Raw genomic sequence first — 17,661 nt, forward strand, 5'->3', positions numbered from 1 at the left:
CTGTTGCAGAATAGTATTTTTCTATATGTTCTTGGCATTAAAAAAAAGTTTCTCTGCTGCAAAAGCTCAATTCATATTTCATCTGTTCCAATGAGGACATGGATTTAATATTCCAAAATGAATTCCTTTCTTTAGATGACAAGTGCATGCATTTAACCTCATAATCGAATATTTTGACGGTATAATATAAAAGTTTGGGGGACGTTAGCATGAGAAATTTATTGAGATTCTGTTGAATCAGCATCTCCTTTACTTCGCAAACACCAATTTTTGATTCTCTGCAGTGTAAGGGACTCAGAGGGATTCATATAATAGTAATAAGAATGCAGCTTTTAGTAAAGTGACCGTGAAGTTACTCAGCGATTGCTCTGAGAGTCACAGATGTTCTTTGTATTTATTGTTATAAATTAGCATGTATAAATTAACAGCAAATAAATGTAAGCCAATCCATTACTAAAAATGGAGGTGGAAGGTTAGAATAAACATGATTTAGTACAATGCTCACAAAGATAACTTGAAAGAAAGACTTAAATTGATATACTGCCTTTCACAACCTCAGGAAGTACTTTTGAAGTACAGTCGCTGTTGTAATGAAGGAACCATGCAACGAATTTGCATACAGCAATGTCCCACTAACAGTAATATGATAATGACTAGATAATCTGATTTTTTAGTGAGGGGAGAACTCCCCTGCTCTTCTTCGAATACTGCCATAGGATCTTTTATGTCCACCCAAGAAGGCATACAGAGCCTCGGTTTAATGTCTCATCCCAAAGACGCCGCCTCTGACTGTCCAATGGAGTGTCAGCCGAGATTGTACACAAATATGTAGATTATTACTTTACAATCTGTAAAATTCTGGTCTTCATGAAGTCAAAACTTAAGCTAACCCTGATTGTGCTGACCAGCATCCACGTCTTTTAGAAAAATAGATGTATATTTTCCCTCACACACACACACACACACTAGGTTAAATTGCAAGAAAACATAAATGGAAATTGGGCCTATACTCATTAAAGTTTAGAAGAATGAGCTGTGATCTTATTGAAACATATAATATTCTGAAGGGGCTTGACAGGATAGATGCAGAAAGGATGTTTCCCCTCATGGGAGAATCTAGAACTAGGGGGCGCCCATTTAAAACAGAAATGAGGAGGAATTTCTTCTCTCAGAGAATCGTGAATCTTTGGTATTCTCTACCCCAGAGAGCTGTGGAGGTTGGGTCATTGAATATATTTAATGTGGAGATAGACAGATTTTTGAACTATAGGTGAGTCAAGGGTTATGGGGAGCGGGCAAGAAAGTGGAGTTGAGGCCAAGATCAGATCGCCATGATCTTATTGAATGGTGGAACAGGCTTGAGCGGCCAAATGGTCTAATCCTGCTCCTATTTCTTATGTTCTTAATTTCTTATTCAGCTCTTCTTCTTCCTAGGCAGTCCCTCGGAATCGAGGGTGACTTGATTCCACACTAATATGAGTTCTCAGGTAACTGATGAGTATAATGCGGGACCTACAGTCTCTGTCACAGGTGGGGCTGACGATGGTTGAAGGGATGGGTGGGTGGGGTGCTTGGATTGTTGTATGTTCCTTCTGCTGTTTACGTTTGGCTTCTGTATGCTCCCAGCGAAGAGACTCGAGGTGTTCGGCACCTTCCCAGATGCTTCTCCACTTTGAGCAGCCTTGGGTCAGGGTCTTATTAAGTTTACTGCTAAAGTTCAGACATAAACATGTTTTGAACAGGCAACCAAAACTAAAATAAAAATAAATATAAATAATAAAATGGAAATGAAAACCATTGGTAATTGGTCTCACGGTCAAGGAAATACTCTTTCTCGACAGTACCAAGGATCAGACATCTAACCATGTCAAAAAGATAAATACAACTATGCTTTAAAACATTTCATTCACACCATTGGTATCTAGTGCTGACATTAGCTATTCTTCTGTGTTGCATCAGACAGGTTGATGCATTTGCTAAGACATTTCATGAATGCATTTACTAAGACCCAATTTACAAATTGTGAACTAACAATACTGATTGCGGTAAGATTTACATCTTAATTCACAGTACCTTATATTAGGCTCAATTTTCCGCAAGTCCGTTTTCTAGCATACTTACACAAGTTGCGCTGCTTCATTACAGCAGGAGATGCTCTAGAAAAAAATCTTCCTACTTTCGTCGCTGTTTGGCCTCTTCTCTGCAGCCACGCAGCATGGCCAGTCACCTCGGGGTGGAGCCTGTGTTCTGCGCTGGAAAATGTGCCGGGACGTCTGCGCATGCGCGGTGGAAAAGAGTGATGGCCGCGCTCCGAGTTGTCAATCGGCCATTTTTAAAGAGCTACTTGTGTCTGCGTGCCAGAAAGAGTGCTGTTTTTGGAAAAATCACTGCTGCATGCAAAATCAGTACTGTGTGTCTAAGAGCATTGAAAAAGTGCTGTGAGTGTCTCAGAGCAGCTGCAGCAATACAGCAATGCAGCAACGTGGACCAAGGACAAATAATTTCTTGCTGGAAGAAGTGGAGGCACTAGTTACTGTCATTGAGAACAGATGGCAGGAACTGGATACCAGCAGAGGTCACATAAAAGTGCCACCAAAAGAAATGAAGAAACACTGGAACCAAGTTGCAGAAGATTTCTGCGCAATGGTGAACACCATGAGATCTGGAAGCCAGTGTAAAAAGAAATGGCAGGACCTTGGTCAAGTAGTTAGTGTAAGTAATATTTTCAGCCATATATGTCCCACCCAGCAGAAAGACACCATCTCTAAAAAGTTGCATTTTCATCTTTGCACAAGAAATTGGCCCACAACAAAAGGGGAAGAACTTGAACAAGAGGAGGCCCAGCAAATGTGCACACACTGACACCCTTGGAAGAGAGGGTTGCTGCTTTGACGGGTCCTGCCTGGAGAAAAACAATCAGTACTGCACAAGCTGGGCCCACACTCGAGGGAGAGGGTAAGTTCTGCAAATTCATCATGGCCCTTCAAATCAACTTGCTGCCTGGCCTGTTATGTGTGAGCCTACTCATGCTACCCATCCTGCCCCCTCCTCTGCTGCTAACCATTTGTCTGTTCTGTTATATTTTGCAGAATGTGAGGCCAATCCTGAAGATTCAGAAGATTCAGACGTGGACAAGCCTGAAGAGAACAACTTACAATCCAACCCTCCAGACCAAGAACATGGGGGGAAGGGGGAGTGGACAGAGCTGGATGAAGCTGCCACTTTTGTACTGAATATGGGGCAGGTGCAGCTCATGGAAGTGGCAGCCCCTTCCGTGACTACTGGTTTGAGTGCTGATGGGACATTCCATGGTTTTCCACCTTCTAAGATTGCGGGTCCCAGTAGTGGGATGCAGCGAGGCATACCCAGGGCCCCATTGTCTGAGGTTGCGGGTCCCACTGGGATGCAGCGAGGCAGACCCAGAGTGATGGGAAGGAGAAATCGACCGCGTTCTCCTGAGATGCAGGATGCAACAGATGTGGTTCAGATCATATCATTGAGTGCGGAGTGCATTGACCTTACCCGATCACTCCTGGACACCATCAGTGTGGTGAGTGATGAGGTAGTGGGACTGTCGGGAGAAGTAACAGCAATGACACGGGGAATGGGAACGATGTCCGGGACCATCAGTGAGGGAATAGTGTCCATGAAGGAGGGAATGTCAGAGGTAGTGCAAAGCACGGCACTGGCAATGAGTGAGGGAATGTCAGGGGTAGTACTAGCCATCAGGGAGGGAATGTTTCAGTAGGCTGAGACACTGTCAGGGTGCATGAGGGACGGCATGTGTGAGTTATCTGCTGCAATAAGGGAACACGCCTAGATCACGCGCCCATTGACAGAATCAACTGCCACTCCCACTGCAATCCCCATACCAGCCTTTGAAGAGCCCCAAGCCGGGCCCTCCACATTACAACCGGAACCCCACTCCCCCACCATGAAGAAGTGCGCATTACCAGAGATGTTAGAAGGAATAAGCTTGGTACCAAGCCCAAAATGACTGCGCCACCACCTGCGGGCAGGGGTGGTGGAGAGTCCAAGATGAAGCGCAGTGGGTGGTGTTAGACTAAGGGGGATGAGAGATGTGTGCTGCCTTTTTTTGCTGCTGTTGTTGTTGTTGATGTTGTTACTGTTGTAAATGTTCTCACATTAAAAGTTTTTTGTAAGTAACATAAATTTACACTTTATGGCCCCAAGTTTCGTGCGGCGGCGAAAACGGCGCACCTCCGAGCTGGGCGCCTGTTTTTCGCGCCGAAAACTGTGCCTAAAAAAAAATCCGATATTCTCGAGCTCCTTGGAGCTCGATGTCTGCTTGGCGCGGCGCGCTCTTCGCAGCAGGGGGCAGAGCCTAACACTCGCGCCAATTTTCTAAGCAGCAGGGGGCAGGTACAATTTAAATTAGCCTTCGTGGTGCCGGAAACCCTGCGCGTGCGCGTTGGAGCGTGCGCGCACGCGCAGTCTCACACAAACATTGGCACTCGGCCATTTTTAAAAATACTGCAGAAAAAGTTTCTTGGACCCCTGCAAAGGCTTGTAATTTAATTTTTTTTGATATTTCTGTGTGTGAGGGAGTGCTTTTAGCAGCACTGCTGAATAAATCACCTGCTGAAATCAGTGAGTTCAGCTTTTCACTGCTAAACTTGCAGAACCGGTGCTGCATTGGTGCATGCAAATTAAGGACTGTGTGTTTGGAGAAAGAAGACTGCCAATTCAACTTTGCAATAATACGTGGTGTTGACAATGCAGCACCCATTCTGCAAATTTAAATATAAAACTGTCGATGTGGCTGCCTCTCCCAGTCCAAATGGCCTCAGTCCCCCTCACAGCTCGAAGACTGCTGCTGTAGCTTCGGCTGCCGGCCAGCCACTGACGCCGCTGATATCCTATGGCCGAATGGCCTCACGTCCGTCCGCTGCTGATTCTTCGGCTGCCGGCCAGCCACTGATGCCGCTGCTATCTCATGACTGAATGGCCTCACATCGGTCCGCTGATTCTTCGGCTGCCGGCCAGCCACTGACGCCGCTGCTATCTCATGGCCGAATGGCCTCACATCGGTCCGCTGATTCTTCAGCTGCCGGCCAGCCACTGATGCCACTGATATCTCATGGCCGAATGGCCGGGTCCGTCCGGTGCTGCTTATTCGCGGCCAGCCACGAAGAGAATGAAGGCCTGCCTCAAGCACTGCAGCTCAGCTCGAAGCTTGCTGCCGCTGCCGTCGAGACACTGATGCCACACCGCTGCCTGTCTCCAACATGAAAGGCCTGCCTGAAGCACTTTCACACAGGTAGGAACATGGTTTATTTAATCTTTTCTTTGCTTATAAATTTTTATTCAGGTTGGATTTATTTGTATAATATTTGTATAAGTATAAGTAAGGATTGATTGTAGAATTTAATGACTTCCCTTCCCCCCCTCCCCCCCCCACCTCGTTCCCTACGCCTAATTTGTAACCTACGCCTGATTTTCTAAAGTGTAGACAAGGTTTTTTCGAGCGTACAAAAATCTTCACTTACTCCATTCTAAGTTAGTTTGGAGTAAGTTTTCACTCACGAAACTTTGAAATCAGGCGTAAGTGGCCGGACACGTCCCCTTTTGAAAAAAAAATTCTGTTCCAAAGTGAAACTGTTCTACCTGACTAGAACTGGAGCAAACTAAATGTGGAAAATTCCGATTTCTAAGATACTCCGTTCTACACCAGTTGCTCCTAAAAATCAGGAGCAAATCATGTGCAAACTTGGGGCCTATAAGTGATCTTAAAGTTTGATACAACAATAATTTTATTACAGTGAAGTTAAGTACATTGTAAACTTTTGAGTAAAATATATTTTACATTAAAACTGAATCATGTTCCATTAACACAAAACAACATTACAGAAAAGCTCGAAAAAATAAAAAAGTCTATGTGGAATAGTTGTCGCTGAGCCCTCAGGCATCAGTAAAGCGTTCACGGATAAGCTGCTGGCTCAAGGCTCAAGCAATCGTTAAAGGGGCATGATGGCCCGCCCTCCTCCGCTGTCATGCTCCGGCCTCAGGCACTTGCCTGGTTTCCTCATCCTCGTCATCCTCCTCCTCCTCCTTCTCCTGCTCATCACCTCCACATCATTATCATCAGCCACTCTCACTGAAGATGGGTCTTCTTCTACTACCAGCTGCTGCTGCCTCATGATGGCTAAGTTATGCAGCATGCAGCACGCAACAGTGAACTGACCGACAGTCTCAGGGGAGTATTGCAAGTAGCCTTTAGAATGATCCAGGCATCGAAATGCTGTTTCAAGATGCCAATGATCCTCTCTATGATGCTGCGCGTCGCAATGTTATATTTACGGTCAGCTTCCATCCGGGTTACATGTAGTGGCGTCATGAGCCAGGTGGCGAGGCCGTACCCTTTGTCTCCCAGTAGCCAGCTCAAACATGGCAGATATAATGCTGTCACATAGGATGAACTCATCATAAGTGTTGGCAGGGTATCTTGCATCGACTGACATGATGCGATGCATGTCGTCACACACGAGCTGCACATTAATGCAGTGGAAGCCTTTTCTATTCTTGAACATCTCAGAATCCTCCAAAGGTGCTCGCAGGGCGATGTGGTTACAATCAATGCAGCCCTTTACCTTTGGGAAGCCAGCAACCTTTGAGAACCCCACAGCCCTGTCATGGATTGCTTGGGCGGTAATTGGGAACTTGATGAAGTCATTCCTCCACGCATGCAGTGTAGCCATGACCTGGCGAATGGAGACATGTATTACATGTTGAGAGATGGCGCACACATCCCCAGTTGTAGCTTGAAACGATCCGGAGGCATAGAATGAAAGTGCAGCTGTAACCTTCACTTCAACTGACAAAGCAGTCCTCCTGATGCTTCTCGGCTGCAGATTTGGTCTCAGCAACTCACAGATCTCACAGACAACTTCTCTGCAGAAACGCAGCCTTTTAACACAGTTGCATCACTCAGGTGCAGGTACGAACGCCTGTCTCGATATTCCCGAGATGGGTAAGGCCTCTACCCAGCACCTTATGGGCTCTGATGTTCCTGATGTGATGAGCTCTAATGAATTGTCTACTACATAGCACAATGATGCAGAACGTTCGCATTGTCAATGTTACCCCCATACTTAAAGTTAAACTTTCTAAGAAGCTCAAAATGGCAGGAAAGCAGGCAACACAGGCTCGCAGTTCTCTCTTTCTCTCTCTCTCCCCAAGGTCTGTATTGATGGACCACACCCAAAGGTCTTTTGTCCTCTCCAGTTCGCTCGCTCCCTCCCCCCCACCCCAGCCTTTCCGTTGAATTGCAGCCTCTCTGTTGCCCCCGATGCCTGACACTTTGCTCGCTCCCTCCATCCCCCCACCCCACCTCCCAGACTCTCCGTTGAATTGCAGCTTCTCCATTGAATTGCAGCCGCTCTGTGGGCTCCGATGCTGGCCAGTTCGCTCGCTCCTGCCCCTAGCCCAGGCCGAGTGGCCTCCCGGTGCATTCTCCCGCCCCTAGCCCAAGCCGAGTGGCCTCCCGGTGCATTCTCCCGCCCCTAGCCCAGGCCGAGTGGCCTCCCGGTGCGTTGTCCCGCCCCTAGCCCAGGCCGAGTGGCCTCCCGGTGCGTTGTCCCACCTCTAGCCCAGACCAAATGACCTCCTGCACTGGCCTGCTGCCTTCCTGGGCCGATCGCAGAAAGGTGAATTGCAGTTTGATGCTGAAGGTAGGACGTCAATTTTTTATTTCTTATAGAATTGCAGTAATGATTATTTCTTGATTATTTTAATTGTGTGAAGAAAAGATGGTTTTGCAAGTCTGTTCCCTCTGAGAAGTGGTGTTTCTATTGAATGGATTTTATTTTTCAATGTCTCGTTAGTAGTTTTTGTTTGCAAATGCACTCCGCATTGATTTATTTAACATTGCTAAGGCTTGGTTGGTTCAGGTACAGGTCCTCTCCGCTTCCCGCCCCTATCCCAGGCCAAATGGCCTTCGATGTACTTACCTGCGCCGATTTCTTTAACTCTCCGCAAGGGTTTTCTCGAATGGCCACATACGCTGGCCTAAGTATAAATGGAGTAACTATTAGCTGGCCAAAGTTGCCTAAATGGCCAGAACAGGTGTAGGTGGCTGGTAACGCCCCCTTTTGAGAAAAGAAAATGTACCTAAAAAAACTTAACTAAGTCAGTTACGCTATTGCAAATTGGTTGGGGAAACTGGGGATTTTTACGTTCGGCCAGAAAAAGCAGCCTACTCCAAAAACAATGGAGCAAATACTGGGGAAAATTGAGCCCATTGGGTGTAAATAAGTGCATTCATGAAATATTGTTCCTTTCTCATTGTTGGCTTTTGCATCTCGCAGTTCACGTGGATCTACATTACACTTAACTCATAATCACACAAACATCTGTTGTTACTCTCTTCATAATGGCTTAGACAATTACAGATTTATTACATAAAAATTACAAAACTGTTTATTTAGCAGCAACCATGTTGTGTAAGGAATTTTCTTGTGGAGTGCAAATCAAATATAGTTCAACTAAACATGGCCAATCCTGTTACAGAATCCCTTGGAGCATTTTTTGTATATTTATTTTAAATATGCAAACACAAATACTAAACTGATGCTAGTAAAGATATTGTACACACTAGTACCAACAGCACTAGCGTTGAAAGTGCAGGTCTTTTCCAAAACCATTGTAGGTTTGGCCTAAAAGTTCTAAACTTCTCAGCTTCCGAGCCGTGTTGCAAGGAATCATTTCCATGCACACTGAATAAAACAATGAGAGGTACAAGAAATGAATTGGTATTGACCTATTAGTAATAGCCACCTCTTCCAATATTCTATTCCTGATTAACAACGTAAGCTCCTACGATGTGCAAAAGTGAGCAATACAGGAAGTCATGACTACTTTGAAGTGTTTGTAAGTCAGTAACCTCAATCATAGGCAGTCCCTTGAATGGGGATGACTTGCTTCCACACCAAAAGGGATGAGTTCACTGATGTTTCAATGAAGGACCCGATATTCCAGTCCTGAACTCCAGGGGTGGAAGATGCCTGTGCGTGGATTTTTTTAACGTGTGGTGACCGTTGCACATCAGCCACCACACGGGCTTGACAGACCTAGGCCTTTATCCAGTGGCAAGGGTTAACCAGGACGACTGGCGACCTGCTCTGCTGCACTGACCTAGTGTGCACACAAATTGCAGTGTGGACTGGCCCGTGCTGCCTCTGGACCCACGGCCCTTCATTTGCCGCACCTCCGCTACGACCTTCCCGCTCCTCTGCTGTACCTGGGCCCCGCTGATGTTCCAGGCACGCTCTAACCAGCGACCTGGGCCTTGATGACATCACCTCAAAGTCGTCGCACACTTGGGACAACTCGCGCTGGAAGCTGTAGTGGCATGCTCCAGCTCTTTATACTCCCGACCTGTGGTGATGTCCTCTCGCAGGTCGGGGTGGCTCACGATGTTGCAGGGCCTGGCGCTCCAGCTCTTTATATTCCTGACCTGCGGTGATGAAAGCTCTAACTAGTGGTCAAGTGTCACACCACAGAAAAGGAGGATGTCTGTTTCAGCTGTTCTTCTATGCCTTTAATGCCCAGATCACGAGCAAGATTGATAGAGCCCCCAAGGAACAGATGACTTGGCACAAAAGCCACACTATGCTTTTTGTGGGGTTACCACAAACTGGGCCATTGAGATCATTTATTCTCCTCCCCAAAAGTTACCGTGTTTTCAAAATGAAGGATGCCTGCTATAATAGACCCCCTAGTGTGACCCAAGAATGCCGTCAGATTGTTGGATTTAGTAAGATAGATTCAGCACTCTTACACTCCCAGCTGGCACTCAAAAGACAAAAAGAGCTAAAGTTACAACACTGTAGCACTGATTCTCCAAGCTGCGCTCCCCTTGAGCAACCCTCCCTGTCAGAAGTGCAGTATATATGAATTTACTCAAGTGCATCGCAGCTTCCTGCATGTACTGTTTTTAGAACAAAATGGAAAAACAAGTAATATGGAGCAATTCTGACATTTTTTAAGGCATGTTCACATATGCCAGGTTTAAATTCTGTTTCATCAATTGCCCCAAAGTACTTTGAACAATACATCCATATTTATCTCTGTGGACCTTATAAGAGACTCGAGCTGTCTTGTGGTAATTGGAGTGCTACTGGACCTTGATTTTGTCTCCTCAACGCCAGATAAAACTCTTGAAGTACTTGAGCTGCTTCAATGGATAACTTTGGACAAACACAATGACGGGCGTATGCTACATATTTTCTTAATTACTGATGAGGAATAGGATCAACATTTTCACCAGGGCATTAGAGATCAAATGACACGATGAACCGCAAGAGCAAAATCTGAGTGATTTATAAACATTCACTTGAAACCTTCCTGAAGCACTACCTTTTAACCATTTCCATTACTGTTTTTAGTATTTATACAGTAGAGTTTGTAGGTGTAGTTTAGTTTCGTATTTTGGTGAGATCAAGTTAATGGTAGACACCAAGAACCAGTGTAAGCTGAGTGGCTGGTACATGATGAGAGCTACACTGAAAATTCATTGAGTGATACTTTTTGCTAACAAATATCAACTAACAGACAATTTCTGAAAAATTAGCTACAAAAAGAATGAAGAAAAATGCTTCCTCACCTGTTAATGTCCCAGATCCTAACAGTGTTATCCATGGAACAAGATGCTACAAAGTCTCCACAAGTGTGCCATGCACAGCCCCAGACAGCATGAAGATGTCCTGTAAATGTGAGTACACACTCAACCTTTGCGAAATCCCATATCTTCACCGTTTGGTCTCCACTGGCAGTAGCAAGCATGTTACCACTGCAGAAAAAGGAAATAATAGGTTGAGACTTTGATAGTGTTTTTCTTTGATTTTGTCTCCTGCATGCATTCATATTTCAATTAGAAGGGTGGGACAGTCTATCTCATCAATGCACGACAAACTGACAGAAAGTATCCTACTGATTACACTAATTTACTTTCCTTTTCTCTGAGATAAAACATTCTGTTAGATTGCTTCATAGAAAGATAACAATTGCTAGACAAACGTAGACCAGTGTCCATCTAGTTCGCTTTCTACCATCTGGTAGTCGCATGTTATAATGATAATGGGGTTGTTGACTAATCATCATAATTAGTCCACAGAGGTTCATTCAGACGGTTCAACAACAAACTGGTATAACTTGCTCAGTCAGGATCCAGGAATCAGAAGTCAGTTTGAGGCTGAGATGTTAACCAACGTAACTCTGGTCGAATGGCTAACATTCATTTTAATACTTTGGCATAGATACTATATTCTGTATCCAGAATTTAATTTGTAATAAAGCACTGGAGCAGGCGATTGGCTCAATGACCTTATAAGATCTGGATATATATCCACAATTCCACAAATGGCAGGTGTTCATAAAGTAGTTCATTGCAAGAAAGATAGGAAAATTAGAGGATGAATCAATACTTACCAGTTTATGTAAAATAGAAAACTGTACTGATATTGTCTTAAAATATAACTAAATTTTCTTTTTATTAAAAATTCTCATTCTCATTGATAATAAATTTCCATTTAGAAACCTTTTCTATTTAAATATAGCTAGGCTCTCTGAAATCTTGTGAAATAAAAATTAGTTTGGTTAATTCTGTTTTGTAGATTCAGGTCTTATTTGTGATAGAAGACACTTCTTTTGATTAAAACATTTTTTAATCAAATGTAGTTTCCAAATTAAGTGCAATAATAGTGTAGCATTGAAAATATTTTTTTTGAAAATCTTCTATTATAATTTGTATTTTGAAACATTACAAATCCAAAAATTGTTAGTCTACTCAGGTCCCCATGCTGGTACATTTCCTGAAGGGAATCTCCTGTAATAGGCTCTGTAATAGACATAGGAATCGAAATTGCCCCTTTCCTACAGGCCCGTTAGGGCGATAAGGACTTTTCGCCCGAGGGAAGGTGATGGAAGTGACTTGTCTGGAATTGTCATCGGGATGGTGGTGGCAATAACAGCTTTGTGCTGTGCTCTGTAGTTTTCGCCTTGGGCGGTGGCGCACACGGCAATGACGTCTTCACCGTGTGCTCCGACCTCCTATCGCCCCGTGGTGACCCATTTACGCCCCGTGGGGGAAATTGTCCCACGGAGAGAGGTGAGCGCGGCGTGATGCTTCCGACAGCTTTGCAGGCCGCAAAACTGTGGTGACCGGGGCACCCCATTCGCCTTGGGCGGGGGGGGGGGGGGGGGGGGGTTTGCGCCGCGGCCACCATCTTTTTTTTTTTGTCAGCCTTCTTTGCAGTTGGCCCAACAATCGTGGCCACTGGTTCGGTCAGGCCACCATGAGGCAGCCCGACACCTCCTCTTGGCCGTTGGCCCGGCCGAAACCCTCCCTGGTGGCCAAGTGGACGCCACGACGGCGACTGCAAAGTTCACAACGGCCATCCCATTAAGAGAAGGGGAGATGCTGTGACGCGTCCGTGTCGTGCTGATGACATGGTCAGCACGGCGCTGAGTGAGATCGCCATGCTTCCGCCCCTCTCTCGCCCCGCTACTGCCCCGCAGAGGCCCAGAGCACCTCCGATACAGCCCGGATGTTTTTTCATGCACCAAAACCCCAATTTCGGGTCATTTAGGTTCTGCTTTCGAATTGTTCCTCAATACGGGGCACAGGACAATTTCGCTCCCATAGTGTCATAATACTTCAAAAGAAGCACGATGCAAAGAACAATCTCAGGAATTTTCTCATGAAGGTTTCTGTGGCTTCTCTGATTTGATGTGAGATGACAGGGAAAATGTTTTAAAGCAGCTCCTGATTTTAGAAAAAACGGTGTACAGAATATGATTATGACAAAGAATTACATAGAATGTACAGCACATATACAGGCCTTTTGGCCCAACTGGTCCATGCTGGTATTTATGCTCCTCCCAGCCCTATGCATCTAATATCTTCTCTATGCTTCCCTTATCAAACCTCTTCATAATCTTAAAGACCTCTATTAGATCAGCACTCAGCTTTCTCTTTTCTAGAGAAAAGAGCACTAACCTGTTCAATCTTTGGACAAGTCTATTATCGTTTCCAAGTTGTGCGATGTTTAAACAAATAGAAGATCCAACTAGAAATGTCAGCGATGCCATACAGAAAGCTACGAAACCATAGGAACAGGAGCAGGCCATTCAGTCCCTCGAGCCTGTTCCACCATTCAATAAGATCATGGCTGATCTGTATCCTAACTTCATTCACTCACCTTGGCTTCATATCTCCTTATACAAATGGCTAAAAAAGTGGGGAGAACACCTCGGCAGAAGAGGCTGCCTTCACGGGGTTCGCTGAACCTGAGGCTCCTGGCCCCAGTGGCCTGCAGCAACGCCCAGCGTGAGGGGAAGCTTGGGAACCAGCTCTCCGGAGGGTTGGTCAGCCCATGAGTCCTGCTCATAGACAGGCAGATGAGGACCTGGAGTTGGAGGCTATGCCCAAGGTGTCACCACACGTGGTGCATTGGCGAGGATCCTGCCGAGTGTCGATGCACTTGCGTTGAATGTGGTGGGGGCTGCCTCAAGCTTGGCATTTGCGGGTGGGAAGCCCATCGAGCCCATCCTTGGTCAATTACAATGGATGCTCGATGCCACAAGTAACCATGGGGTCCAAGACATGATGGTGCGGGCCATGGCTGATGTGGCCATTGAATGGCAGGCTGAGACCACGCAATACCTGCATTCTGCCATTTCATCAGTGCATGCTGGCATCAGTGCGTTGTCTGCTCTGATGCCGGGTCAAATTGATGCCATGCAAGCACTGACTGCGGCCATCGTGTCTTGGACCCCATCAGTCCAACGGGAAGGTAACAGTGCCAAAGAAGGCCAGCAATCTGCGCTCCACCAGATTGCTCCAGCTGAGGCTCTGCCCTGGGGGAATGTTAGGCCATCGGTCCAGATGGAACATGATGCTCTCTCTCAGGAGATCATCATTCGGTCTCCCGACACTGCCATTCCACCTTTGCATCTGCCGCGGTCTACACACAGCCATCCCACACGGCTGCTGCCCATTCTCAGGCAGGGCTATCAGCAGCCGGGCCTTCCAGGCCCAGAACTGGTCTAGGTCATCGTGCTAGGCCATATGTCCTGTCTCACTCACACACACAGCAGGCCTTAAGCGAACTTGCTGCAGACACTGAGGACCAATTGTGGACGAGCAGTAGGCGAGGAGGGGGGTGAGGCAGAGGGATAGGAAAAGTCTACTCAAGACCCACTGATGAAAGGTGTGGCCATGGTCCCTATGTTGAAAAGGTATAAGATTATGAGGGGGCTTGACAAGGTGGATGCAGAGAGGATGGGGAGACTAGAACTAAGGGGCATAATCTTAGAATAAGGGGCCGCCCATTTAAAACTGAGATGAGGAGGAATTTTTTCTCTCAGAGGGTTGTAAATCTGTGGCAGTCGCTGCCTCAGAAAGCTGTGGAAGTTGGGACATTGAATAAATTTAAGACAGAAATAGATAGTTTCTTAACCAATAAGGGAATAAGGGAATAAGGGGTTATGGGGAGCGGGCAGGGAAGTGGACCTGAGTCCATGATCGGATCAGCCATGATCGTATTAAATGGTGGAGCAGGCTCGAGGAGCCGTATGGCCTACTCCTGCTCCTATTTCTTATGTTCCTATTTTCTTATGTTATTATGTCATTCATCTGTTGTATTATTTGAAGGGGCGGGTGTCCCATTTTGTTTTCTCTGAGGTGGGTTGGGTTTTTGGGCTGTTTGAGGGATGTGTTTGTAATAAAATGTTACGTTGAAAGTTTCCTGCAGCCTCTGGTGTATGACTGTTGACTTGTCATGGAGAGATGACATTATCATGCCTCAATATGTGCTCATTATTAGCTGCATCCTTCAGCTCCCTCCATTTAAGTGAAGCTCTCCATTATGAACTGCCGCCGAATAGACCTGATGCCGCCAACATTGGCCCGCTGCCTCCTCCGTGGCTGCTGCTGGTCGTCATCGTCTTGCTGGACATTCGAGGCATCAGCAGGCTCCTGTTCCTCCTCTTCCTCCCCCTCCTCCTCCTCCTTGTCCTCTTGAGATGGCCTGCGAACCCTACTGGCAAGGCCTGAGCTCTCATGATGGCCAAGTTGTGCAGCATGCATCACATCACAATGAATAGTGAGACCTGTTGAGGGGAGTATTGAAGGCTGCCTCCAGAGTGGTCCAGTCTGCTCTACGATGTAGAGGGTGACGGCATGGCTCTCATCGTAGCGTTCCTCTGTGGTGGGGTTGCAGAGGTGTGCCATTAGCCAGGTGACCAGGCCATATCCCTTGTCCCCAAGCAGCCAGCGTCGGCCTTCCCGTGGTGGCTGAAACAGTCGAGGAACAGTGCTTTCCTGCAGGATAAAGGCGTCATATGCACTTCCAGGATAGCGAGCATTGACTGCGAGGATGCGCTGCGTGTGGTCACACACCAGTTGCATAGTTAGGGAGTGGTATCCCTTTCTGCTTCTAAAGACCTCTGCATTCTGGAATGGTGCTCGCAAGGCCATGTGCGTGCAGTCAATTGCTCCTTGGACCCACTATCCTGGCAAATCCATATGTGTGCTCATCCTGTTTCTCCCTGGTCATTGGGAAGGTAAAGTGCATTCAACGGCTGTACAGAGCCTGTGTGACATTGCAGATGCAGTGATGTGCTGTGAATTGTGAGACGCAGCATATTTCCCCTGATGCAGCTTGGAAGGAGCCGGAGGCATAGAAGGTGAGTGCCGCCGTGATTTTCACTGCAACAGGCAGCGCAGTCCTGGCGATGATGTGAGGCTGCAGGTCTTCCTGCAGAAGGTGACATATCTCTGTAACAACCTCCTTTTGGAAGCACAGCCTTTTGACACACTGCTCCTCGGAGAGGTCCAGGTATGAGCATTGCCGCCGGTAAAGCCGTGGGGGTAAGGCCTCCTGCCCTGATGTCTAGGGGCTCTCCTCCTTCAGCCGCCCGACATGGCCAATAGCCATTCTCTCTTCACGACGCCTTGCTAGAGCATGTAGAATGCGACTCTGGCGAACAAGTAATGCCCCCATTAAAGTTTTAGAAATAAGTTTCTCGCAAGCTGAACTGTTATGTCTGTTTGCCGTTGCAAACTCGAAGGCTCACCAATGTGCCACGTGTAAACATTGCACTGACTGGTCACTCTGAGGGAAGCACTTCCTCATCCCTCCATGACTTTGCAAGCCTGTACCGATTAGTTTTTCAGATGTTGTTCTTGGCGGCCGTTAAATGAAGCGGCCGCATCTAATTTTCCAACCAGGGCGCAAGCATGGGGGTTGCACCAGAAATACGTCATGAATGGAGTGATCATCAGCAGCCAGACGCTACTGGTTTGCATCCCCCGTGAGCCTCTACTGAATTTTTGGTCAGGGCGCTAAACGCTGCGCTTCCGGTCGGTAACCTCTTACTCTCCCATGCTCGCCCCCTCTGGCCGCTAACTGAAGCATTTAGGCAACCGAAAATCCAGCTCTTGGTTTTCGCTGCATGGCATAGGAACCAAAAGTAACTCTCAATATTTGTATTCTTTCTCAAGGACAAAACAACCTATAACATAAGAGGAAGTGAGAAACGTGGCGGACCCCTGAACCACCAACCTCCCACTCCTCATGAGGAAAAGGTTCTGCAAATCCTGAGGAGGAAGGTGATAAATGGTATTGGATGTGAGCAAGTAGGAGGGCAGTTGGCTAGCTCTTAGTTTGTCTTCTTTTCCTACTCATTCTGCTAGACCTAGCATTACCGGTCAGTAAACTATATCATGAAACTCTCATGTCACCAAGGGTGACATAGCGTGAGTGAGCAGTTGCTGATGGCACATGAGGATGGAGACGTTGCTGACGACAGGACCAGGCTCACTTGCCCATGGCTGAAAAGCCTGAGGATTTCTTTTAAAAGGATGCTTGCAGACCATCAAATGTATGTGCAGGCACTGAGGGCTATGTAAGGTAGAGTGCAGCAAATGGTGGAATGAATGGAGAAGTCCATCATCCGTAGGTTCCATACCATGCTCGATGTCTTCACATGACTGCTGGTCCACCCTGGTTTATGGAAGCTCCAGGGTCATTGCCAAGGTCCTAAGGCCGGTCTTTAATACCATAGATGCTCAGACTACTGTCATAGAAGGCTGGGATACCAGTTTGGAGAAGGCTGTCTGTTCTGGCATCCAAATGTTTGTGGTTGGGTTGGAGACAAGCATCTCATGGGGCTTCAATGGCACTATTAGGTTCCTGCAGATTGTGGCCATTTGAGTCTGTGCCCAATACTAGTAACATGACAGGAATGTCCTGGTATGAAGCTGCTATCTCTTAAAGCTGCAGCACATGCAGTTTCTCTTACCAGCTCCCTCCAATGCTTGCACATGTGACTGAAAAGACACAGGAGCAGGCTACCCATGCAGTAGCACAAGAGGAGCATCTCACAATGTAGCTGTCATGGGATAGGGCTACCTCAGTTCAAAAGAGGCTCTTCTTGGAATGTAGCAACCCACTTTCACTCCTGACACTCAAGTAAAACATTGGAAAAGCACAAAACTAGGTTTATGAGTTCTCAGGTTGCACACTTGCATGGTGATAAGAAGCAGTAAGCATTTACACATACTATGGATTTTGATTAAAATTATTGTTGTACTAAACTTGATTGTGCATCTAGGCATTGTTCTTGGCAAGGTTTGGA

At 46.5% G+C, this 17,661-nt stretch overlaps 1 protein-coding gene across 1 annotated transcript in view; it reads right to left on the minus strand.

The window, feature by feature from the left end:
• Positions 1 to 17,661, minus strand: part of LOC139260081 (sperm-associated antigen 16 protein) — a 1,616,547-nt gene that overhangs the window by 590,431 nt on the left and 1,008,455 nt on the right. The window contains exon 12 of the mRNA XM_070876216.1: positions 10,625 to 10,810. Coding sequence (XP_070732317.1) covers positions 10,625 to 10,810 — 186 coding nt within the window. The remainder of the gene's footprint in view (positions 1 to 10,624; positions 10,811 to 17,661) is intronic.

Source organism: Pristiophorus japonicus, chromosome 3 (assembly GCF_044704955.1).
Source record: "Pristiophorus japonicus isolate sPriJap1 chromosome 3, sPriJap1.hap1, whole genome shotgun sequence".
NCBI classification, from domain to species: domain Eukaryota; kingdom Metazoa; phylum Chordata; class Chondrichthyes; family Pristiophoridae; genus Pristiophorus; species Pristiophorus japonicus.